The 26,390-nt window shown below is 41.6% G+C and overlaps 1 protein-coding gene across 7 annotated transcripts in view; it reads right to left on the reverse strand.

The window, feature by feature from the left end:
- ATP8A2 (ATPase phospholipid transporting 8A2) overlaps positions 1 to 26,390 on the reverse strand; it is a 318,241-nt gene that overhangs the window by 84,518 nt on the left and 207,333 nt on the right. For 6 of the 7 annotated variants that reach the window (XM_053385914.1, XM_053385918.1, XM_053385917.1 and 3 more), the window contains 6 exons: positions 20,420 to 20,494; positions 15,327 to 15,449; positions 12,736 to 12,814; positions 8,435 to 8,496; positions 7,607 to 7,663; positions 2,641 to 2,748 (listed from right to left, as the gene is read on the reverse strand). In XM_053385914.1, coding sequence (XP_053241889.1) covers positions 2,641 to 2,748; positions 7,607 to 7,663; positions 8,435 to 8,496; positions 12,736 to 12,814; positions 15,327 to 15,449; positions 20,420 to 20,494 — 504 coding nt within the window. The remainder of the gene's footprint in view (positions 1 to 2,640; positions 2,749 to 7,606; positions 7,664 to 8,434; positions 8,497 to 12,735; positions 12,815 to 15,326; positions 15,450 to 20,419; positions 20,495 to 26,390) is intronic. The other variant, XM_053385915.1, reaches the window with a different exon arrangement.

Genomic DNA, 26,390 nt, shown 5'->3' on the forward strand with positions numbered 1-26,390 from the left:
GTGGCTTAGTCATGCTGGCCACATGACCCGGAAGCTGTACGCCGGCTCCCTCAGTCAATAAAGCGAGATGAGCGCCACAACCCCAGAGTCGGCCACAACTGGACCTAATGGGCAGGGGTCCCTTTACGTTTAAACTGTCTTTAGAGTATTTTCTAATACACAGGAATGGGTTTTTCTTAAAATTAATTTGCTTGGTTCACTAGAACTGCTCTTCTCCCCGGATGGTACTGATACAGAACTACTCTTCTCTCCAGCATATTTGGACAGGAGGTGTAGGAAACAGCCAGTTAGCAGACGTAAAAGAAAGCTCCCTAACACCAAGGCAGAACAGCTCAGCTCCATCCAGCTAGCTCTCCAAGTTCTTCCCAGCTGTACCTGAAGATGTTGAATGGCAGCTAAACTTTCAGCATGGATTCTTTGTAAGTTTTACCTGACAATGCTGGAAACTGAACCTGGACCTTCTACATACAAAGCACCTGCTCCCACTGTGCTACAGGAACCCACAAATCTGCTTACCAGAGATCTCAAGGGGAGGGTTGCCTCCTCCATCTGCTAAGCTGTGCAACAACTGCACTAGCAGAAACCCACAGAGGAACAGATTGCAAAATCTACTGTGCAATAAAGTTACCAGCAACTTGCTTATGTGTTTTCTTGCTGTCAACATCCTGCTAGCACAAAACATTTCACCAACGGGACAAGAATACCACCAAGTGAAATATATATATATATATATATATATATATATATATATATATATATATTAGTGCATTTCTTTACATTTAAATGTTGTCCTGGTCCTATCTTGCTAGAATGACACATTTTTCATTTGGGTTTACTCCCTGTAGTATTTCACCTTTCATTTATTAAATACACACATACACACATATATCCCCAGAGTCTCCTATTTTTCACATTCCCATCAGACTCTTGAGTGGTTTTGACAGGCTCATTATTGCCCCCCACATCCCATTCTCCAAAGGTAGAACTCATGGCACCGAAGGGGAGAATTTCACCACCTGGAACTCAATAGATGTCGAAGGAACAAATCCAAAACCTCACTAACATTTGAAGGGTAAGTACTCCCTTTTGGATATGGTAATCCAGTAATTTATTTTACAGATATATTTCCAGCCCCTTAGACAAGTCAGAGAAAAAGAATACCGGAAAAACTGGGTACTTAATCAGAAATGATATGTAATGTGGCTTTAGTAAGCATTTAGTTTGCAAATGGTATTCTGTAAAAGAAACCGCAAAACAGAAAATCATATATGGAGAGGATTGGTGCCTTTTTTCAGGGGGTCCTCAAGGGTACGCAGTAACAGCACCTCTTTTTCTTTTGTTAAAACGTGTGGCACTTACTGTAACAACTTCATGGTGAGTACCTATTTTTCTAGGGGGGGGGGAGCACTGGAAAGGATTAATGTATGGCCAAATCCTGATCACAGATGCATGCTCGTAACTGGGAGAAATGCATGTGTCTGATGTTGAACATATCGCCCAGGATTCTACCCACCAGAACCGCAATATCCTGCCTAGGTGAAATGCATTTTCAAAGGAGGCTTCAAATGAAAAAGAGCAGCGATGGCACCCAACTTTGCCTTTTTGTACTTCCATTACCGTTTCTTTCAGCAACATTTGTACTGTGGGTGCAACATTAGGGGTTTACACTAGGGGTGCAACATTTATCAATCAATTCGGATCATTGATTAAAAACTTGTCAAGCAACTAAATCAACACCTAGATTGATCAGGTAACACAACAACAACAGCAACAATAATAATACCAAGTACTTATTAAAAATTGCAGATAGTGGACACCATCTTAGAAAAGTAGTTGCTCTTTCACTAACACGGAGGAAGGAGTGACTCTTCTAAAATGTATTTTCTCCCTTCAAGACTACTGCTTCAGTCACAGTCAGACTAATGTGGGTATAATACATTAATCAGCCGATTAAAACTCATTTATTTGGACTAATATTTCTTTAACTAGCCACAGTCATAGTGATTACATCTGGTGCACTTTTAATTTGTACTGTATACCAATAGAACTAACCAGTGTTGAAGGACAACAATGATGTCTGTGGTGATGTCAGCTACAATCCTGTGCAAACTTTACTGGGAATAAGTCCCAGTGAATACCGTGGATTTACTTCTGAGTAGACATGTTTAGGATTGTGCAATCAAGCCCTTTCACCCAGGTTGGAGTCCCACTAAATACCATGGATTTATTCCTGTGTATACGTGCATAGGATCATGATATTTTGCCTGTTCATCTAGGGTGGAAAAACGTTCTTTATTTCTTTTAACTGATACCACCTTAACAAAATATTAATATTAAAAAATAGGGTGGAGAAAAGTTACGGCCTACTTTGATTTAGATCTCATGTAATCGATTGATTTTTTAAAAAAAGAAGTGCATAACTTTGCACATCAAGGATATTTTTTAAAACAAAGTTCAAGTAACCTCAGAGTAGAGCAATCCTTTTGAAAGCAAAAACAAACCCACAACCCAACAGCTTACTTAAATGTGGATGATCTAATTGGGAGCTCTAAACTATCCACTTCTCAAAGTATATTTGCTCCTGAGAACACACACACACACAAATGTGCTCTTTTGCCACTGTGGAACCCAAGGACTGACCTGCCCCAGCATGTCTGGTGCAATCGGAATGATGGGCCAGATGGTGGAGTAGACTCCGAAGAAGACCAGCCAGAGCAGCATGCTTCCCCAAACAGCCAAGTGACTGAACTGCAGGGAAAGAGAAACAAATGAAGACACACAGCACAGCCTCCTCCTGCCCCCACACTTGACTCTCAGGTATTATTTTACTTCCACCTAAGGCTTTTGTCAGTCTCACTCCGGGCTGTCTAACACGCTTTATTTTCAGCCAGCAGCAAGATTGATTAAACGGCTTGGAAGAATCCTGTGTTAAAAGCCTTTCTCTGTGAAATGCAGCACATTGCTTTCAAAGCTAGCTTATCCCAGGCATTTAAAAACAAAACAAAGCCCTAACCAACCACGTTCCCCTGTCTCCAAGAATCTAGCTCAGAGGGACAAGGTAGGAGGCAGCAGAGGTAGAATTCACCCAGCCCCTAGTGGAAGAGATGGCAGTAAGGTTCCCAAACATTTATGGGTCATTGCTCCCTTGGTTCCACAGCCTCATCCCCCAGTGCCTCCCATGAAAAGAATTATTCAGCATTACGCTTAGCACGACCCACCAAGGATAACACAATAAAATCCAAAACTGTGACCATTAATTGCACATTTATTCAAAACTTTATACAGTGGTACCTTGGTTTACGAACTTAATCCGTTCCGGAAGTCCGTTCTTAAACTAAAGCATTCTTAAACCAAGGCGTGCTTTCCTATAGCAGCGGGGGACTCAATGTACAAATGGAAAACACTCAACAGGAAGTGAAACATGTTCTTATTCCAAGGCAAAGTTCACAAACCAAAACACCTACTTCCAGGTTTGCAGCATTCTCAATCCAAGTTGTTCATAAACTAAGCTGTTCTTAAACCAAAGTACCACTGTAGTTTAATTAATGCAACGAGACTGATGAACTTGATCCAGTGATCCCAGCTTTTCAACGTCTGATAGAAATGTACACTTCCAGTGCCCTCTAGCCACCTCATTGACTCTTCGCAACCCCACCCCAGGCAATCTCATGCCCCAGGTGGTACTGTATGCTTTGTGAACCACTGGGTTAAGTGCACTGGCAGAGCCAGTCCAGTGTTCCCAGCTGTGTGTGTACCACACTGAACTTGCTGGTGCACTAACGCTCCTCCTCTAACCCCTGCCCTACACCCGGTAAGGAGCAGTGATAAGCTGACCATAGGTAAAGTGGGATATAGAAATGCAATTTAGAAATGTAAATGCAATAAATTTAAACTCAATCCAAACCAGTGTGCTTTGGAACATACCCAGAATTACACGTGGATATCAGGGAAATATCTGTATTTTGAATATTTATAAGACACACACACACACACACACACACACACACACACACGTCACTCTGGCTTTTGTGTTAATCTTTGGAAATACAGAAAACATTTTTGACACCAAGTTTTTCTTTCCCTTTTTTTGGTTCAAGTATGTCTATATCGTACTTTGGCTTTGGTGTTAATTTTTGGAATGGTAAAAAGCATTAAGCAGCAGAATGTTTGCTGTCTCTTCCCCTTAAAGTATGTTTGGAAGAATAATAGCAATACTTGTTTTCATTTTTTAAAAAAAGTATTTTGAAAACAAGTGTTCTTCATCGAATGGACCACATGGGACCCACATGAAGCTTTGTTTATTTTTAATGCCCTCGGACAGTTTCTGAGCTTTGAAAACAATTCCTCCCTGAAAACGGTTCCCAAAGTTTTTAACGATAGTAAACTAAATCAAAATCACCATCATGATTAAGGAGTAAAACTGCTAAAACATACAAAACCCCAATCACTACAACACAGTAAAAATTGACAATTAAGAAACCACACACATTTCTTTCAATTCTGGAAATTCCCGCAGTGCAATCCTATGTCTATTCAGTAGCAGAATCACAGAGTTGGGGGCAAAGGTGACCTCAAAGGTCATCATATCCAGACCCTCCCAAATGCAGGAAATCCGCTATGAGTTAACAGAAGTTTAGACTGGCATCCCATTGGCTGGAACACCAACAGTGGGTGGAGCCAGAGATGATGACAGGCAGAGTCAACTGCTTTCTTTAAGCAAGCAGGGACCACCTCCTCTCGCAAGGAGGCATTAATCACATCCCTGGCCCAGGGATGTCCCCTCCCTACTAGTTGTTATCAGCCCAGAGGGGCAAGAGTCCAGAGCACAAGTGGTCATTGCCCTGACCAATCCAGGCACCTTGACCACACCCTCAAGCCTTACTAACTGAAACTCCTCCAATATAGAAGGACTTGACTGCTCTGGATGCTTCTCCACCCCCTGTCGTCTACACCTCCATCATTCAGCCCGGACACTGAGGTCCAGCGCCGAGGGTCTTCTGGCAGTTCCCTCACTGTGAGAAGCGAGGTTACAGGGAACCAGGCAGAGGGCCTTCTCGGTGGTGGCGCCCGCCCTGTGGAGCGCCCTCCCATCAGATGTCAAGGAAATAAACTATCTGACTTTTAGAAGACATCTGAAGGCAGCCCTGTTTAGGGAAGTTTTTAATGTTTGATGTCTTTTTTTTTTTAATATTTTGTTGGAAGCAGCCCAGAGTGGCTGGGGAAACCCAGCCAGATAGGCGGGGTATAAATTATTATTATTGTTGTTATTGTTGTTGTTGTTGTTATTATTATTATCAATATTCATCTGCTGTAACGGTGGAGTCAACATCTTGTTGGATGCAAGTGATTTTATCCTCATAATGCTTGGCAAACAAGTCGCAGCAAGCTACCGTTGCAGCGAGATACCATAAAAAGCCACAAAAATGTTAAAAACAGGCATCAGCTAACCATTGGGGAAGGATGTAGTCTTAATTGCCTGTAAAGGCCTGGCAGAACAGAAAAAGGTTTTTTAACAGGCATTTAAGAGTTGGCACAGAAGGGGCCTGTTGGGACAGGCAGGAACGGAAGGCAAGGAGACCCACAGAAGGTGGAGCTGAAGCCTTGGTCAATGACAGCCAGAGCCAACTAGGTGTAACTTTGTCCCCATCCTCCTTCTGGCTGAGTTCTGCAAGGGCAACTCTGACACTGAGGAGGAGGAAGCGGACAGGTAGAGTCACATCCTAGGCTGGTTGTAAGCAGGAAGTGGAGGCTAAGGGCAGGCTGAGGTTGGTGAGGCAGTGCCCCATTTGTCCTAATGTATCAGCCTTTGCGGCCCAGTAGCTTTTCATAGACTGCATGTAGTTGCACAATGCGCCGTGGCAAAGGGCGCTGTTTTGCTCCAGCATAATAGCAAACAGTTCTGAACTTCCGTGCATGTCGAAGAACATGCAAACAACTGGAGACCTTTCTTCTCTGCTGCATTGAGCAACGGCTACTGTGCGCTCCCCCCCCCCGAATTTATTTATCCAAGCGTTTCATTTCCCTCTATCCTATCTTCTCATTCAGCAGCGAGAGTTTCTCACCCCTGAGACTAAACTGAATGTAACCAATCCACCCGATGATGGAGGTGAGGCTTAAGTCGATGGCACGCTCTCAATACTTCTCAAGTGCTGGGAGGAAGTCTTTCCCAGAGTGAGTAAGCCACAGCTGAAACAATAAGGCTTGCCAGAAATGGTGTGTGAGAGACTGGGAAGTGGGCTTAGAAGAAAAGGCAACTTGAAAAAAAAAAAGCATGAAGGAAGCACACCTACATATCAAGTTTTTAAAAAAGAAAAGGAAAAACACCAAAGTGTTTTGTTTTGTTTTTAAAAAATGCTCCCCAAAATTCTTCTCTCTCTCTCTCTCTCTCTCTCTCTCTCTCTCTCTCTCTCTCTGTGTGTGTGTGTGTGTGTGTGTTTCCAAATGCTTCACCAGAGCCTTTTTGGGCTGAGTCCTGATAGCAGAAGGTCAGTAACTGTTGTATTTTCAGTCATGAGGAGTGGAATTAGATAAGAGAAGCATCATGCTATTCAGCATTTAGTAAGAATTAAAAAGGCACTGTATACGTAAGTAATATGATTTGTACACAAATAAACTTTTCGAAAGCGTGGGCTTAGGCTGGTTAGACTACATTTGAAAGCAATGCACAAGGACTTATATGAAAGATATTTCATTTTCCTTGAGGTTCACCCTCCATTGTGGAAAGGGCAGGGAGCAATGCAGTTGTGTCACATACTTGCTATGCCACATCTTTCCCCCAAATTCAATATGATAAATAACCCAGGAAAACACCTCACCTCCTGGTTTCATACCGCCAGCTCAAATTCCTCTTCCACTCATAAGCACATACACAAACACACCATTTACCACATTTTTATTTCCCTGTTATGGTATGCTGAAGGGAGTTAGGATGCTACTAATTTCCATAAGTGATCCCAAGTTATGCACAAATTAACTGCATCCCCCTTCCGTGTCATCAGAGCAGAAAACCTGGGAAGTTTAGCATTCACCTAGGCATACACCAAGATATCCTTTTTTTCCAGTGGGGATGTGTTATATGTAATTGGTAGTGGCCAGTGTAGTGAGGCAGAGCAGTGAAGTTGCACTTCTGACATTGGTATTGCTGCAGCTCACTGCACAGGGCTAGGGAAGGGCAATGGGCAAGGCAAGGCTGTATGGACACACTGGAGGAGCCCAATCTAACATTCACACTTGTGTGTCTGCGCACCACTGTCCTTGCAGTCGCCTTGCTCCCCTACCCTTGTTCAGTTAAGCTGCAGCGATGCCAGTGCTGCAAAATTTTACCCACTACACCAGAGGCCATAGTGCAGTAGTCTCTCGTAGACTGCATGTACTAGCATAATACGCAGTGGCAAATGGCACTGCATTGTGCCCTGTAATAGGAAATAGTTCTGATTAGCTAAAGTGGTGCTTCAGGTTAAGAACAGTTTCAGGTTAAGAACAGACCTCCGGAACGAATTAAGTACTTAACCCGAGGTACCACTGTATAATAGATGCCTTCCTTTTCTTTGCTCAGTAATATTAGGAATAAGGGGAGAGTGCTGGTTGAAACATTTCTAATACTTACTTTTGTCCATGCTGTGGTTTCTAAGCCAGCTTTCAGACAGACGGTCACCACAACATACTGCAGAAGTAGAGGGAGAGAGAAATGTTAGGAAAAACATTTAATCCCAGCATGCATTTCCCATTCACACTTGCTTCGTCCTCTCTGGCTTTTCAGAAAGAAAGCAATAGTTAAATCTAAGGAATGTCCACAAGCACATCACAGCTCAACAATGTAAGAACCAGGTGCCGTTTTACTTTTAAATGTTGTAGTGTGTTCAATGCATTTCAGGAGTACAGCAGCGAGGTTAAGGAAGCTGTTTACAAAATGGTGTAACACATGTCCTGATGGGAATGCCTAGAGATCCTGGGTACAACTGGCATCTTGGGAAATGCTCAGCATCAGTTTAGCTAAGTGGACAAGGTCCAAGTCTGAACAAGATGGTAAGTCAAACAATGGGACTGTGCAAACACGCTGGCTCTAAGAGAGGAGCTCACATGTGATTCGCTCCGTCTGGGTCATTTTAGCTTAGTGCAGCATGGCAGCTAAGCCCAGGTTTGGCTTAGCATATCGTTTGAACCTGGATATGTGGTTAAGGTTCATGCAACATATCGTAAAACTGGGGAATTCACTCCCACAAGAGGTAGTGACGGCAACCAACTTGGATGGCTTCAAAAGAAGATTAGAAAAATTCATAGAAGAGAAGGTTATCAATGGCTACCAGCCACAATGGCTATGTTCTGCCTCCACTGTCAGAGGTGGTATATACTGGGGAATATCAGTTCATGGGAAATGCTTAGTCGCATGAACAAAGACCATGTGCAGTATTGTAGCTGGATTTTAGCAACTTACCGTATAAACTATATTTCCAACAAACAGGTAGTCTACACTCTGGCCACTTGCAAATACCGCGTCTGGAAAAAAGAAGATGACAAATATTAAATATTTCATTTGCCCAAGGAGATATTCTTGTTTTTAAAAAGGCTATTTAAGATTTTCAAATGACTTGAACAAAATTAAGTAAAATGCAACCGTGAGCAATTTTTAAAATATCATCTCAATTCACAGAATACCTTAAAACTAAAGAGGAGATTGGGTTAAGAAGAGAAAGAGAGCGGGCGAGCTAAAAAACAGATTAAAGGAAAGCTAAGGAAAAAACATTAGAAAGGTGTATGTAAACATGCCAGCTCACATTTAACTGGTGGCGCAGCATGAACAACATCATTCCTTTCTGCAAAGGTAGTGAAAGGTAACCAAGCGACTAGGAAACATTCAGCATGAGCCTGAACGCACTTTTAACAGCCTGATGTGTTTTTGAAACATGTCTCCTGGATTTCTCTTTGTAGGGAGGATAAATTTTGCATACTGGGTTTCTCAAAGCTCTTTCAAAGGCAGCACATTGGAAGCAAATAGTGTAATGACTGTCTTAGCCAATGCTGAAGCTATTAAATGTTCAAAAATAGCGTACACACACACACATCACCATTAGGAGTTGTTTGAGGAGAAGGGGGGATTCCTGCCAAGAAGGAATAATCAAAATATCTATAGGAGATGAAGAATTCCAGTTACCACATCATCTTCGTGCCACTGTGCTGCATACAAATGCAGTCCTGCTATATGTGCTTTTATTTTAGATTCCTTTGAAGTGAGGGAATATTTTTTACCCCAAAGGTTACCAAAAGAGAGAGGAGAAGCAAAAATCCTCCCTTTGGTGCATATAGCTGCTATCTTAAAAAGCTATTGGAGGGTGTTAATGGCGAAAAGGGACTGGGCATCTTATATTCCAACACCCTTTCTCCTGTCTGTAAGTACACAAAAAAAGGCGAATACGTGTTAATTTAACATATGGAGGTGCCAAACTTGGCAATACTTCAAGTAGCCAAGTTTATTCGTGCTTAGTTCCTGCTGAGGAAAAAAGAAGAAGGGCTCCTATGAAAAAAGGAACACATGGCAGCTGTAGGAATTCTCAAATTAATCCAAAAAGGGCTGTAATTCAGAAGGATTACACAACCATCTCGCTTCAACATGGCAGCCAGCGACACACGTCTGCCTAGGTGAGGCTGATCTAAAGCAGAAACCTAGAGCCACAATCTGCAAGGTGATTGTTGCCTGAAAGAGGGAATTATGCCCTTGCTTGAATGAAATAATGACAACAAATTCATCATTAACTATCATTTTATCATAGTTATTATTACTGTTAATATGCTTTAAGTTTGCATTCTGCCTTTTGATCTAAAGGTTTTCAGTGTGGTGCATAGCAATTCATTAAAATTTATTAAAACACCCAAATCAATACAAGGGCTACAAACTTCAGACATAAACATCTCAAGAAATCCAGACAACTGAGCAGCAATCTGTCTCTTGTGCCAGCCAAAGCCATAAAGCGGAGAAAATAAATGTGTTTTAATCTGCCACTTAAAAACAGATACTGTAGGGGACAACAATGATGACATGGTACTTCCAAGTCACCAGATGACAGACCCCAGCAGCTTCATATAGATATTAAAAAGCATCAGGGATTGAATGGTAGCCTTTGGGGCCCCACAGCAGAAAAGTGTTGGGGAGCAGAGAAGGCGTTTCCCAATGTTACTCTTTGTTATTGGTCCTGCAATTCAGAGTGGAACCACCCTAAAGGTGCCTCCAGCTCCCAACCCACAGAGCTGATCCAGGAGGGTACACCTGTCAATATTGAATACTGCTGAGAAATAAAGAAGAACCAACAGGGTTGCATTCCCCTTGTCCCTCTCTTGATAGCAGCAGTCAATTGGGGTGATCAAGGACATTTCCATGGCATATCTGGGCTGGGAGTGAGACTGAAATGAGTCTAGGTAATCAGCTTCATCCAAACATGCTTGGAACTGGCCACTAATGTCTCAATCAGCTTGCCCCAAAAAGTGACTCACCATCGCCTCCTTCAGGATGGTTGTGAACACCCCTTCCCTGAGAATTAGCGACTTCATGGTCACAGCATCAGTCTCCATCAGCTACATGGGTCTAGTGTTTTTAACTATTTATGTTCTAGGGCAGCAATGGAGAAACTTACTGCAGGGTGATGTATCCACCCATCCATTCATTAATTCAATACAGCTGGGGTGGGGAACCTGTGGCACTCCAGATATTGCTGGATTGCAGCTTTCGGCATCCCTAGTCAATGGCCATGGTGGCTGAGGATGAGGGGAGTCCAACAACATCTGTATGGCCAGAGGTTCCACATTTCTGCTCTAGAGTCGTTTCACACACTGACCAGGATCCAGAGAACTCTTAATGTGAATCCAAAACATGGAAAAAGACACAGCAGGGCTCTCTTTCTTTGGCACTCATATGCACTCATATTCATCACTGCAGATGGGCAGATGGTTTCTCTCTATTTCTCTTTACCAATCTTAAGTTCTCCATGTTTCCATATCAATTAGTGAAAAGCCCTCCAGAGAATTCATTAGCATTTTGAAATGAATTTATCCTAACATGCACGTGCTTATAAACAGTTTTGCCTAACACACACATTTGCAACCAAATTTTCCTTAATTTATTGCATTTTTGTATGTTATTTTCACCAGTATATGCATCTTTAGGGACACTTTACCCCACTATATGCATTTTTGTGCAGCTTATTTGGCTTGAGAACTGCACCACAAAATTCAGAGAAGTGCAAATTTCAAAAAAGTGGCTGTGTTTTGGTTCTCCTTTGTTTCAGAAAGTGACAACTGGGTGGGTTTTCCTTTAGGTGCTGAATGAATCAAATCCCCACCCTCCCACCCAATCCCTCCTCATCACCAGCCTATCCTGATAAGATATAATTGAAGAATGTTGCTCATGCAATCACGTATGTAGTGTGTAAGTTTTTAAATGCCATGAAGAAATCTGGTTAAGTCTAAGTACATTTGGAGAATTTCAATGTCAGAGTTGCATCTATAAGTTGTATTTTGTAATATTATGACCTTGCACTTTTGGAATCCCAGGGCCCTACAAAAGAAGAAGAAGAAAAAGAAGAAGAAGAGGAAAAACTTCCTACAATTGTCAGGGATGGTCAGGATGTGCTGTGAACACTTATTTGTAAGGCTGCAGAAGCACTCCTTCATTGCCCGTATGCACACTGCATCCTAAAGAGCTCAAGAGGTTAAAGGACATACCAGTGTGAATGATGTATTTCTTTTTATCTGAAGTTTTAAAAAGTGTTCCCTCAAACATAAAAAGGGATAAAAGATCTATATCCACCTCTCCCTGAATAGCAAAGCAGCCAGGGTTCTTCACTTGGCAATGTGTTGGTCTTTGAAATTATTTATTTATCGATTCCAATTTAAATCTCCAACACATCTCAAGACGGCATCCTAAAACCAGTAATATTCTAAATGGATCTAACAATTAAGCTCATGACTGGCATGAAAGCTGACTCTCAATATGGAAAGGGGAAAAACCTGAAGTTTAGGAATATGGATAAATGCTTATATATACAGTGGTACCTTGGTTTGCATACGTCTTGGTTTGCATATGTTTTGGATTACAAACCCGGAAGTGTGTGTTTTGGATTACAACCCATTTTTTTTTGGATTACGGACAAAAAATTTTGGGAGGCCTCGTTGGCAAAAGAGCACCTTGGGTTACAACCTGTTTTGGTTTACAAACGGACCTCTGGAACAGATTATGGTTGTAAACCAAGGTACCACTGTAATCATATAACTCTGGTTACATTCAATTACACTGAGTTAACTGGTCATTTTTATGGAGACGTATTCAAAACAAGTACTTCCTATCACATTCCTCCTATCGACAGCCATTCACTCAAGAAATTGGAATAACATGCAGAAAGCCAGCACAAAATGGAGTCTTCATAGGATCAGCCTACTACATATACAGTCCTTGTAATAATCACATTAAAAGAGCAAAAGGTTGTGTGAAGCAATATTAAATCAATGCAGCTGCATGTAAAGACCCCCTGAATCATACACTTACAATCTCTGGGGGTTGGGAAGTGCTATCTACCGAAGGCTGCATGCAAACAGGGGAGATTTGGAAGGTCACTGTTGATAAATGTCCGAGCTTAGAGGCTGGTGGTCTGTCTGCCATGATTAATTTCCCAACAACCTGTTGTGAACCGCAATCACATTGGAGCTGGGCCAGAAAGGCTGACATTCAGGAAAGAATGAAGCACTTACCATGTTCCAGGGCTTTTAAGGGAAACCAAAAGAGAATGATGGAGTGGATCAAAGCATTGATGCAGTGACCCCAGAACACCTAAGGAAACAAAACAAGAAAGTCAGGGGGGCTGACCAAACTCTCAAAGGCTGTTTAACTCCCTATCAAATGATTCATTACACACACACAAAACATTAAATTTTATTTTAAAGGCTTTTTTAAAAGCAATACTACTAAAGCTAGTATTAAAATTCAAAAATCGTCAATCCAAATGGAGGTCCCATCTGCTATACAGTGGTACCTCAGTTTTTGAACGTAATCTGTTCCGGAAGACCATTAAAAAACCGAGGCACAAAGGGCAGTCTGCAAATTCAATAGAGAAAATTGGGGGAAAAACTCAGCGCAAGCCGTTCGACTTCCAAAGTGCGTTCAAAAATGGAAACATTTACTTCCTGATTTTTGGCATTTGAAAACCAAAACGTTTGACTTCCAAGACATTCGAAAACCGAGGTACCACCGTAGATTTAAAGCATCACTATGCTACTTTAAGCAGTCATGGCTTCCCCAAAAAACATTGGGAAGTGTTGTTTGTTAAGGGTATTTAGGGTTGTTAGGAAGCCCCTATTCCCCCCACAATTCCCAGAGTTCCCTTGGAAGAGGGGTTATCAAATTATTTGTCTTTTAATGTTTTTTTTTTACTGCATGGAGACCCAGAGACTGCAGTCCATAACAGAACACAGTAATGGGATATAGATGTAAGAAAACAAATAAACAGTCATTTCTGAAATTAAATTTCTTAGCAGAGGGGAAACATCATTGCAGGTATGTTTCCTCTCTTTCTTTCTATTATCCTTTCCCCACTTTAATATAGTAATGTGTTTGTATGTTACATTGGATTCTTGTTTTCTGCTGGTTTCTCCATATGGGAAGACCAAGGGAGTCATAAATTTGATTGGTTAAAAAATATATTGGGGTTATAAAACCATTTTCCAATTTCTTAAGTATCTCCCCACATCAGACTGTTGGGTATGCCCTGTGCTACTACACAATACAACTATTTTTATGAAACTATATACAACTATGTTGAATGCTTCTAGTTAGCCATGCAACCAGTTCAGACATTTAGCAGAATATGAAAGTAAAATGCTGCCTTTACTTTTCCCCCCCACCAAATAACCATGAAGAAAAATAAGTTAACAGGAGCAAAAGACACACCAACCCTTCTTCATAAAACCCCAACATCCCAATCCTAAGTTTGTTTTCTTGAGAGATGGACATTTGGTGCTTCACATTCATCCCTTGAAATCTTAAGACTTCTCTGATGAGCACCACCTCAGAACTTTTCTTTGTTTGAACCATACACATTTTGTTTAAAAAATAAAGCTTTGAGTGTTGAAGCTTTGTTAGTATGAATAGGTTAATAAAACAAGAAGGCTAAGAGAAGAGGAATTTCTCTAAAATATGAAAAGAAAATACATCAGTGTAATTTTACCTGCATATCTCCCTGAAACATCTTTTTAAAACCTCAACCTGACAGGAACAATAAAGTCATCTCAATATTTTCACAGAATCTCTTGAGGGGTGGAAGCCTTAAGGAAAGGCCGGCAGGTAAAAGAGTGGGAACATTTCATTACAAAACACGAAAATTGGTTATATAGCATGTGCAGGTCCATAGAAGATGCCACAAAGAGGGCACATTGTGGAGCTGATTCATTAACATACAGGTCAAGGAGGTTCTCTGTAATCTATGTGAGTTCTATGGTGAACATTCCAATTTGGAACTCTACGCATAACTTTTTGAACTCATTGCAGATGTGGCTTTAAATCAGTCCACGTTGGTTTCTACCCATGCTACCAAAGGACTTAGTGAGCTGGATGCATGTCAATTCAACACACTGAACACAGCAGGAGATCAGCTTCCAGCACACCATCGGAACTGGGCGCCAAAATACAAACCATGAGCTCAGCACATAGTGTGGCTGCCATGGTCTCAAAGGGTAACGTGAGCCAGCTCTTTTAAGTCAACATTCATGGCTTAAATTAAGCCAGGGTTTACAATGGCTTAGCTTTTGAACTTGTTACTAATGCTTAAGTTGTCCTGAAAGTCATGAAGTAATAGTTAAGGGAGGGAAGACTTTAAGTATACATGGGTACACTACCTTTCCTTAACCGCTGAGTGAAATGCAAGCAGCCCTCAGAGATTTGAGACTTGGCATGGCTCATCGGAGGAAACATGCACTTTGACTTGGGATCTCTGGGTTCGTTGGTTTCTTCAGCACAAAGCTCCCTGAGGACCAGCTCATATGTGATACTGAAGACTACAGGTACTGAAGCCTGCAGTGGCTTCCACATACAACACCCACTTACAGGATGATACAACCACCATCATCCCTGAGCATTGGCTGTGCTGACAAGGACTGATGGGAGCTGTAGTTCACAAAATCTAGAGAGTACCATGTTGGCTATTTCTGCTGTTGACCATTAAGAATTAACCATTTCCAGCTGCACAAAACTGGGATGCCACAGTACAAATTGAAAACTCAGTTTTAAACTAAAGTGCAACCCAAATGTTTTCTCCCTCTCCTCCCCAAAGCAAAACATTGCCTCTTACCCTGCTATTGAACCCATCAGCATTTTGAGTAATTTTGTAGAGCTGGGGAAACCGAAGCATGTTGTCTTGAGTGCACGATCGCTCAAAGATTCCCAAGGTGAAGGGAGGCAATGCCGTGAAAATCTAGAGAAAACAAAGGAAGTAATTAAAAACAACAAACCATTAACTTTATAAACAAGCCGCAGAGCATGCTTCGTACCTGGGAGAAAATCCTGACACTGTTAAAAACAATAGCAGTAGTTCTGCTAAATCGCCAGTGCTGAATCTGAACTGTACAGTTCAAAGCACAAGAGCTTTCACCCCTGGAATTCTGGGAACAGCAAAGCGAAAGGCTGCCAGTGATCCAGTGAGGGAGCTCCATGGGTGCAGGTTGGGTTTCCTTGTTGCTGATGACAGAAAGGGTCAAATAACACATGGGTTGGGGATTAGGAATGGGCAAATATGGACAACTGAAAAACTGAAATTGATAACTCAGTTCTGTACATTTCCACACCAGTTTGCAATTTTTATTTTTAAACGTCCTCATATAAATTCATCAGCATTAGGGTGCAAATTTCTCCCAATATGCACGTTTTTGTATGCAGTTTTGCCTAATACAATTTTTGCAAAGCAATTTTCCATAATGCATTTTTTTCTATGTTGCTTTCACTAATATTTATATGCACACTTTACTCCTAGCACATGCACTTTTGTACACATTATGGCTGGAGCATGGCACAACAAAATTGAGGAAAAATGTGAGTTTCAAAGGATGGCTGTGTTTCAGTTTGCATATTAGAAAGTGCCAATTAGGTTCACTTTTAAATGAGGAGTGAATCAGATTTCTCCACCATTCCTATTTAAGAGACACATGGGCCTGCAATTGTAGTAAGCAATGGGAATCCAAAATACGTCTGATGCCTTGGATAATGGCCAAAAGGAGAGCAGACGACCATTATCACATATTTTAGAATATGTGAAGCAAATGAGGATTGATGACCTCAGCCTCATTCATATAAAGTCAAATGACCTATTTTTATTTCTTGCAAATTTATCATTTAATTCCAAAGGATTTATATCCTTCCTTTCAACAAGTATTTCCAAGGCAGCTAGCAAATGTTTTAAGTAAATGCATGTTTAACAGCCAAAGGAGCCTGTGGATCACATGGAGTCTAAATCAATCTTCAGCTGTTCTTCAGGAAAGAATCCAGGAAGGAAGGAGGCAAAGATAACATGAAGTGCCTGCTCCTGCTGGTCTATCTCTTCCTCCATTCCAGAGGCATCTACCACTAGGTATCCTGTGGGAAAGGGTCCTGGTGAGTTTCTGTTTTGATTTTTGCCACGTTCAGACATCAAGCTAAACCACAGTTTTAACTTCTTTTACAGTCGTACCTTGGATCCAAAATGCCTTGGAACTCGGACGTTTTGGCTCCTGAAAGCCGCAAACTGAGAAGTGATTGTTCCGGTTTGTGAATGTTCTTTGGAACCCAAACATCTAATGGGGCTTCCACAGCTTCTGATTGGCTGGAGGAGCTTCCTGCAGCCAATCAGAAGCCGCGATTAGATTTTCGAACATTTTGGAAGTCAAATGAATTCTGTCCGACTTCCAAGGTATGACTGTATATTTTAATGTATTGTATCCCTCCCCCCGATTTTATGGTTTTATTTTTTTGTAAACTACTTTGGTGGTTTTTAAAAAAACAAAAAACGTTCAAGCGTTGCATAAATGTTATGAAATAAATGAAATAAAACAAATCATTAAAACATCTGGAAGGCCATAGATCTCTGCTTTAAAGTGATGCTCAAAGGCCACCATTGTCTTACTGTGATTTTACGATTGGATTTTGACTTGACTTGCAAGCAGTCTTGGGGCAATCCATGCTCTTAAAGGAGGGGCATAAATGACTGCAATAAACAAGAAAGTAAACGTATTCTGCTATCTTGTTTGTGCCATGTGTAGCATCCCCCCAATGCTGTTTTAGCATCATGCAAATACAGCATGTCTTATGATGACTGGGCTGCAGTCACAAGCATAATCACACCAAAGTAATTTCCACCAATTATGAATGGGACTTATATTCCAAGAAGTTATGTGCAGAACTGAACAGTAAATTAGCTGAATTTACTGTTGATTCCAAATCTGTACATCCACCACATTTTTATACAATCTGTGATAAGCTACACAGCGGAATAAAGGCAATTTCCCCATTTTGCATTTTATTAACAAGGAAGCTGCAGAGCCACGAAACAATGAGAATAGCTTTGAGGAACTGGCCACTTTCCTTACTGAAACATTCAGATCTTCACATAATTAGATGGTTAAGGGATAATACTGTAACTACCAGATCAAGATGGTTAACTGATGTGTACTGTTAACCACCTGTGTAACAGAGGTAAGAAGACTACAACCATTTGTTGCAGGTGCCTGCTTCCAATCAATGTGTGAAATTCAGCAGGTGGCCCACAGTCATTTGGTTCTTCTGTTCTTTTAGTATTCCCTGGTGACAATTCTGGATTGACAGCTTATGCCAGAAGTAGCAGACTTCCCTCTTCTAGGAAAGGAAGCCCTTTCTGAGTTTAAACATGGCAACCGTGTGCTCCCCCCGGGCTTCTCAGTGCCTCCCTTTTCCCTTCTTTCCTTTGTCTCTTCCATCCTTCAGGCTTCTGTATCTTCTGGCAAAACTACAAGTTACACAGGAAATTGACTGGATTGGCTCTGCCAGTGCATTTGTACTGTGATGCCCTCACCACTGTCTCGCCCCCTCCTGATATGATATGCCACAGCAATGGGGAAGATGGAAGGTCCGGGAAGCAGCACTACCCCACCAACTGTGGGCTCAAAAAAGTCCACTGTCATTCTGTACACACTCTCACACATGTGTATATATCATACATATATATGATGTTTTCACAATGAAGCTGCATTATTCTCATTCTGGAATGCTTCTTTGGTTGGTTTCTAATATTTTCTGATCCTGTATATGCTGTTGTCAGCTTTTATTCTTATTATTTGGTTTTGATACTACTGTTGTACTGTGTTTTGTGACTGTTGCCCACTTTAAACTTTTTATGAAAAGGCAGAATACCAACAATTTTAATGAACAAATGAACAAATTATTTAATTAAAGCCATTGGAGGATAATGCTGAGTACATATTTGAAATAAGATTCATGCTTAAGAGCAAAGCTGTCTGCAATTTCTCACAAACCATACCTCCCATAATGAAAGTTGTACATCATTTGAATTTTCTTTACCTAGACTTATATCTCCTGCACTGTATTTACGTTCAACCAGCTGTCTCTAATTATATACCATTTCTATTTATTTTCTTTGCAAAAGGGAGGGGGGAGGGAGAGAGAAACCAGTTCCTTTTTATAAAAGTTTGGAGTTTGATTCCTGCCAGAAACATGTAAGAAGCCTGGAGAATGCAGGTGAAGATCAGCTCCAACAAAGGGCCGGCTATTCCTGGGGATCAGTAACAGCAAGAACATTTCCTAGCTCCATGATGTCATCCATCTCCTTTGAATTAGTCACAAAGCAACACACCAGATGGGGAGCATTCTGTATTCTTATGCGTTAAATGAGAGCCAAGACTAATGGGCAGCTCATATGATTGACTTTCCCGGCTGTGTCCGCATGCATGAGGAGCAAGTCGCTCGTTCCTTGTCTTGGGATTGCCCCGGTCGCAGCTGCCGGCTGAGCAATTGTGGATCTCGAGGGAGGTGGCTATTCCCACGAGCCGTTTTTGTATAACAAGGCCTTTGGGATACACTAATCCATCCCCTGTACGTACCACACGGTAATACTGACGTGGGTGTGGGTGTCCCATCAATATTTTGGAGAGGTTGACATGTTTTCTGACTGTTGTCACAATTTCTGTGACACCTTAAAGACTAGCATATTTATTGGGGCAGACATTTTTTTGTGAATTACAGCCCACTTCTTTAGATGTATCTGATGAAGTGGGCTTTTGAGTTCACAAAAGCTTACACCATAATAAATCTCTTTTAAAAGTGCTATGGGGTTGTTGTTTTTTGGTGGTGTCTCCAGTATTGCTGCAACAGGCTAACATAGTGGTAATTGAAGCACATCGCTACTTGCATAAAATTTAACTGAGCCGAAGAATCTTAGCTCACTATAACCAGTGAAAGACCACAAGGTAGTCGTGAGGTTAAACATGATGACACCAAACTGCTTTACAAATTTGCAATGTTCTGGGTAAATGATTAACAGCTATGCAAAAGTAAGCTGATCTGGTGTTTGATGGGGTTACTCCCAGATTGCAATCCTATACACACTTATTTGGGAGAATGCCCTATTATACTCAACGTCTTCAGCATTCCCTCTTCCCTTATCTGCTGTGATACAATATTACGGTCATGCACACATTATCTGTGCAATCTTCCCCTGCATTGTTGATTCAGGGAGATGCAATTCCTAGCATGCATATTGTTCCGAATTTGCTGTCTGATTGCATATCTAATTGAATGAGTCTGGGGTTTGGTCTAGAAGTATCAACTGGAGTGGAAAGTAATGAAACTCTTTAACTGAGTTTATGAAAAATATTGTAAATTCATGTTCTTCAGAGAGCAACCGTAAGCTCTTGAAAAGGGTGATGGACATATTGTAGACTTTTATGGTCAGTGAGAGAGATCAGTGGTTGGAGGTCATTGCTGGTTCTGCCACCATTGTTGATTCAGTAAGGCCAAAAACAAGGTGTTTCAGGAGTGTTAGAAATAGATTGAGGTGGGGCTTTGCAACAGCTAAATCTAGAGCCCCATTTCTTCCCTGGAATTGGCATAGAAAAAGGGGGGGAATCAAAGGGAATCTGTACCCCACTTTCTGCACTGGCTGACAAGGGTCTGGCAGGGCTGGCGGTTCTCCTGGCATGGATTCTTTGTTGCTGCTCCAAATTAGAATGTGCCAAGTACTTTTCTTTTAATTTTTGCCCTCAAATCTAAGGCAGAGCAAGAACAGCTCCCACCCCCACCCCCCCGCCAGTTACTCGCAATGCATATACAGATGATCAGTAGAGATAAACTACATAGACATAAACAGCAGTGGAATGCCATCCGGGCTCTGCATGTTATCAAGCTGAGACGTGGGACACTTACCACATTGTAGAGGCCAATGCACCACCGCTCAAATAAAATCTGCCCAGAAAATCCATTAACGAATGCAAACCAAAGCTGAAATAGAAGAAAGTTACACAAGGCTTTAGATCAACATGCCACAAACATTCTTTCTATGCACTGAAGAAGAGGAGAGTGTGCAATGTGGACATCATCTGGAGACAGCTGCTGGATGGGTTCTAAAAATAAGTGCTCACAGTTGTTCTCTTTTAAATAGAGCCGCACTGCTGAAGCGATGGGAGGCAATCTGTAGAATTTGCATCATTGCACTAAAATAACAAATCTTTTGTAAACTAGTATGAAGATCCATTGGTCCTGGAAAAATTCTTTCTTTTATCTTAGGTGTTTATATCCTGCTGAATCCCTTGCAGACGACCACAGTGCCTGGAGACAGACAGTCAAGTTGTGTATCCACAGCAGTGATCAGAAAAGGCATGACCACTGGGAGGAGCACAGAGAAACTGAATGCCATGGTGCACCTGTAGCAGCACAACCGTATGCCTTCACCTGCCCCACCTGCAAGAAAACATGTCTCTCCTGTATCGGTTGTGGAGACCACAGCAGGAGCTGTAACTCTTCAAATGTTTGACTTTCCCCCTGAGGGTGCACACTCTTCCATTGTCTCCTGAGACAGATGGATGCCAACAAGAATTATCTAAGTCTTTAAGGGGTGTACTCTTCTTCTTTTTTAAAGCATCCAATGGATTAAAATTAATCACAAAAACAGAAAACTTCCTTAAAGTGTCTGCTGAAAAAGAAAGGTACATCTCAGGTCTAATCTCAGCCAGGCCAGAGTGCCACAGAACCAGGCCCACAACACTGCATGCATGGCTTCTGGTGGATAAAAAGGTAAAGGTAAAGGGACCCCTGACCATTAGGTCCAGTCGTGGCTGACTCTGGGGTTGCGGCACTCATCTCGCTTTATTGGCCGAGAGAGCTGTGGTACAGCTTCCGGGTCTTCTGGCAAACCAGAGCAGTGCACGGAAACGCTGTCTACCTTCCCGCCGGAGCGGTACCTATTTATCTACTTGAACTTTGTTGTGCTTTCAAACTGCTAGATTGGCAGGAGCAGGGACTGAGCAATGGGAGCTCACCCCGTCGTGGGGATTCGAACAGCCAACCTTCTGATCAGCAAGTCCTAGGCTCTGTAGTTTAACCCACAGCGCCACCCGTGTCCCTTTTCTGGTGGATACACCTACACAAAACCAACCAAATGGCCCAGTAAAGGCACTGCCCTGGTTTGGGATTGGGTGGAATTTTTCCTTATGGACTAGAAGCACACCACCCTTTTACTCTGAGTTCAGACCAGTTCTGGTTAGGCCAAGCTGTGTTGGATCTAGGCTGCTGTATTATAAATCTATGCTTCTGGAAAATCTGGAACAGAGCTCTACAGCTGGAGATCAGCCATTGAGAATAGCTCTCTGCATGCCCTTGCAATTAATACTTGGTACGTGGATAGTATGAGCCCCAGGTGAAAGTCAGCATGGTGTTACAGCAGCAAACATAGACACTGAAGTAATCTGTCCTTTTACTCGTGAATATTCAGATATCATGCCCCCAAGCATGGTAGAAACCCATGTCTATCCAGGAATTGGTGTAAATAAATCCCTTTTCCTTCCCTGACTGGAAAAGGATGGCAGTGTGCAATTAACATTCTACTTCTTTTACTTCTGCCCTGCTAGTAAGAGCTCAGCAGGATGTTGAGTTCATAGGAGCCAACTCCTAGGGGTTAAGGTCCCTTCAATCCCCCCAACAAAGTATTTGAGGGGGCTGCCCTCCCAAACTTGATGGGCATTGCCATTCAGATGGGGCGTGTGTGCCACATCATGTGATCAATTTTGCGGGGTGGTGCATACCTGGGCTCCACCAATATTTTATTCAAGTTGACACCCCTGGATGAGCTGCCCTGAGACTGCAGTCTTTAGGACCAAGACATTACATTTTACTGGCAGGCACAAATTCTGCTACCTTTGTACTGATTTCCATCTGCCATTCTGTGGCATCCCTTCTCCCACCCCAACCAGGTATTACGAGATTGCTTTATAACTCTTCTACCTGCTTTCTTAGACAATACTGGCCTATTTGGTACTTAAAAAAAGAAAACTTTGCTGAAAGATTTATGCTGTATCCTTGGAGCAATGTCAACTTTACAGAGAGTTGCTGGGATATGTTTCTGACTCTTCCAAACATTAACCTCCTCTAGGAAAAAAAAAAAAGAGGAATCTGGCTTTGCTACACAAACATCACTTGTAACATTTTACGGAGCGTCCTGAACTCATTTTTATCATTTGCAGGTGCTGCTGGGAATTTTATGGGCAAAACCAAAATCTTTTGAAACCACATCCAATTCTGGAAAACTGTATTTTATAAAAATAATCCTCTGCTGGATAATCACACGCGCTCACTTCAAGGGAGTTACTATGTAGATGGGCCCAAACCACCACCACCACCACCACCAACAAAATGAGGATTTTTTTTAAAAAGGAAGAAACTGGTATTCTAAAATGGAAATATTACATGGTATTTATTTATGCAAGAACTGCACAGGTGGCAATGAAGCATAATGAGAACACATTGAGCTTTTTGTGTCTTAACCTGGATACGTGTGGTATACATTCTTTTCCAACATTGGACAAAGTTGTCGCGATTACGCCGCGTTATGGGAAAATGGTGTATATACTAGCATTGCAGAGTTTTCCCTTGTCAACCGCCAATCAGAACAAAGCGTTTGTGTTCTGTTTACCTAAATCAAATGTGGGGAACCTTTGGCATAACTTACAAACTGTCCTGCATAGCTTGCAAAGAGCTTGTTGTTTGTGGAGACTACATATGCAATGTTCTCAGAGATATAAGGGGGGGACACCCCATCAGCCTTCCTTCTCCAGGTCCCAGTTTTAACAAGAAATGCTAACTGCCTTTAAAGCTGTGCATGCTGGAGACTGCCCACAATTGACTCACGACTCGGTGAGTCGGTCGGAAAGCTTGCCAAGTCTAGCTCGCCTTGCCAAACTCCTGGGGAATGCAGCCCACAACGGCGGCACTGCTATGAGCAAATGGACCCAGAGTTATTAAACGGCTTTTCTGATTTGGGAAAGGAGCACTTCTTTGCTCCACTTAACTGTTGCCTGCCTATCAGAAATGCCAGGGCTGCTTATTTATAACACAATTACAAAATGAAAGGGCTTCTCTGAGTTCACGTTAGAGGGCCTTATTCAAATGCAAGGGAACTCAAGAGCTAAGACTGGAAATCCAGGTTGACATGCTCTCATTACCTCACCTTATTATGGCTGACGTAGCATAGATCTGAGATTAGCTGCAACATCTATAAGAAATGGAGCGTGTGAAATGACGAGAGAGGGCACAGTTCCATATGGAGAAAGAGGCACTCCATTTTGCAGATTTGCTAGTTTGTGTGTGTGTGTTTGCTATTTTTCCATACAGTACAACCCTAAACATGTTCGCTCGGAACGAAACTTTCAGTGGCCTGGTCACACATAATGTAAAACTATGGTTAAGGTTAACCATAGTTAAAGTTGAGGCATCAGGCAGACAACCTATTAAACACTGGTTTATTACATCACAAACATAGTGCTTTGATTTTATTTATTTATTACCACTCTTCACTTTGTGGCTCTGTAGCTTTAGGGTGGGGGTGGCTCCTTAACGACAGTTAAGAATGAGATTTGGGTTCCCAAATAACACTATGCTACGGTTAACATTAATGAAGGTTTATAAGCTGACCACAAAATATTGCTTAATAAGGAACCTTTCACCACAACCTAATAAAACATAGTTAAGCTGCTGCTCTGGATTCACACGTAACACTAGGTCATGGTTTAATAAACTATTAAGTGTGATTCAGATTGCAGCCTTAGTCTTTAATCCTTAGGCAAAATTCATACCTAGTGTTTGGCATCTTGATCTGCACCTCTGGATGGCTATGGCTACAAATTCTGATGGTGGATTTGTAAGAGAGGTAACAGTGCACAAACCTGACCCAAAGCCATGCCTGCTGGACCTGGAAGTCTGCAAACATTTTTAGAAGGGTGGTGCTGTAGGCAAAACAAACACCAGCAACTTTGAAGTGAGCATGCACGTAGAATTTTATGCCAGGGACCATTAAAAACCCCTCAACCAGCCTGCACCATGAACTGCTACATTCCAAAATTCCACCATCTTGGTCACTCATCTCATCCTGCCTGTTTTGAAGTATAGCTACAATGCTATCTCAGCACAGCAAGTCTAACTAGGTGACCTCTGGTTTATATGTGAATTTATGAGATGGGGCTCTTGTCCTTTAAGGCATAAGTCCAAATGGCCGTTTGACAAAGAATGTTTATGAATCAATATCCTTTTTTATTTTATTTTTTTATAATGCCACAAGCCAAATGCAAGCAGGTGACCTAGAGGTGAAGGGTCATGGCCTGTTGCCGATTTCCTGAGTCACAGAGCTCACACACCTGCCGTAGAATGCATTTTAATAAAAAGATCAGGAAAATATGTATTCATAAAATGGCCTCACTTGAACAAGTTCCTAAGTTATTTTAATTGCAATTTACGGCTTTACACATAATTATTATGGAGCATTTAATGCTTGAAATAGTAGGAACTAATTTGTTTAAGCGCTTGAAGGTGCTGGGATGGCAAATTGTCTCTTCTAAATGTGAACATTTATGATGTCTTGATAATAGGCAGCTTACCAAGGACTAGAAAGCTTTTCCCCAATCCTGCTAAAGGGCATGGAAAGCTGATGTAATCAGGGTATCAACAATCGCCACAGGCACCAATTACAGGCAGGCTGGATACTGTACAGAGAATGTGTTAAATTCTCAATATAGGCTCTCCTTCTGCACACATTTTGCATGCCTTTGCCAAATAAGCATTTAAAAAACAGTTCTTTTAAAAAAACAGGCTAATAAAGCATGTTTGTTTATCTCATATGCAGTTCACTAATAATCTATCCTGATTAAAATTCTCTTTGTGACAGATGAATTTCTCAATACCAGCATCATACCCTGCTCAAGAGCACATGGCCTGAAAAAGAATTCTTTGTTATAGGAGTGTAGCACCATCTTCCTTTTAAAAAATATAGTTTTATTTATCATCACCATCATCTTGTTATAGATAATGAATATGACAGACGTGCCCGAGATTCACTTGGCTTGCCAATTATTTTCTTGGCTTAGGAACAGCTATCACAAGAGTACAAGAAAGGGATTTCCAGAGGGGGAAAGGATTTTTCTATTGACCCAGCCTATGTGACCATAGTGATCCTGTGGGAAGGATGTTGGCAGATGTGCACTGAGGATGCCCCCTTAATGATACCAACTGTCAGCAATGGATGGATCTGTCAATTCTGGTTTCACTCATCCAATCCCAAAATCAGTTTTCCACATTTTTGCATCCATTCACAATTTATTTATTTTTAATTTTTAAAAGTCATCAATGAAATTCACTAGCATTTTAGTGCAAATTTCTCCTTAATATACACGTTTTCGTATTCATATTTGCCTATTATACACATTTCGGCAAAACAATGTTCCCTAATATAGTGCATTTTGTAAGTTATTTTCATGAAGACATGCATTTCTTATGCACTTTATCCCAATGTTACATTTGTGTACACATTACTTGGGTGGAGTACTGCATTGCAAAATTCGCAGAGGTGCAAATTTCAAACGATGGCTTCAGTCAAGCTAGGCACTAAGTAAGAGTGAATTTTCTTAGGCTTCTAATCAAGGACTGTGCTTCCAAATGGCAGTTCATTGCAAACTTGGTGATTCCCATGCTAACACCACCTCTTTCCCATTACCGACTCTGAAAAATACCCACAGAGCACCACTTAGGTTATAAAACCTATCTGCACAAAGCTAGGCAAAAGCATAGTCTCGTGGAATAAATTTTGTTTCGTAATTTACCTGCCCCAAGCTTCCAGATGGGATGGATGAATGAA

Source organism: Podarcis raffonei, chromosome 4, assembly GCF_027172205.1.
Source record: "Podarcis raffonei isolate rPodRaf1 chromosome 4, rPodRaf1.pri, whole genome shotgun sequence".
Lineage (NCBI taxonomy): Eukaryota > Metazoa > Chordata > Lepidosauria > Squamata > Lacertidae > Podarcis > Podarcis raffonei.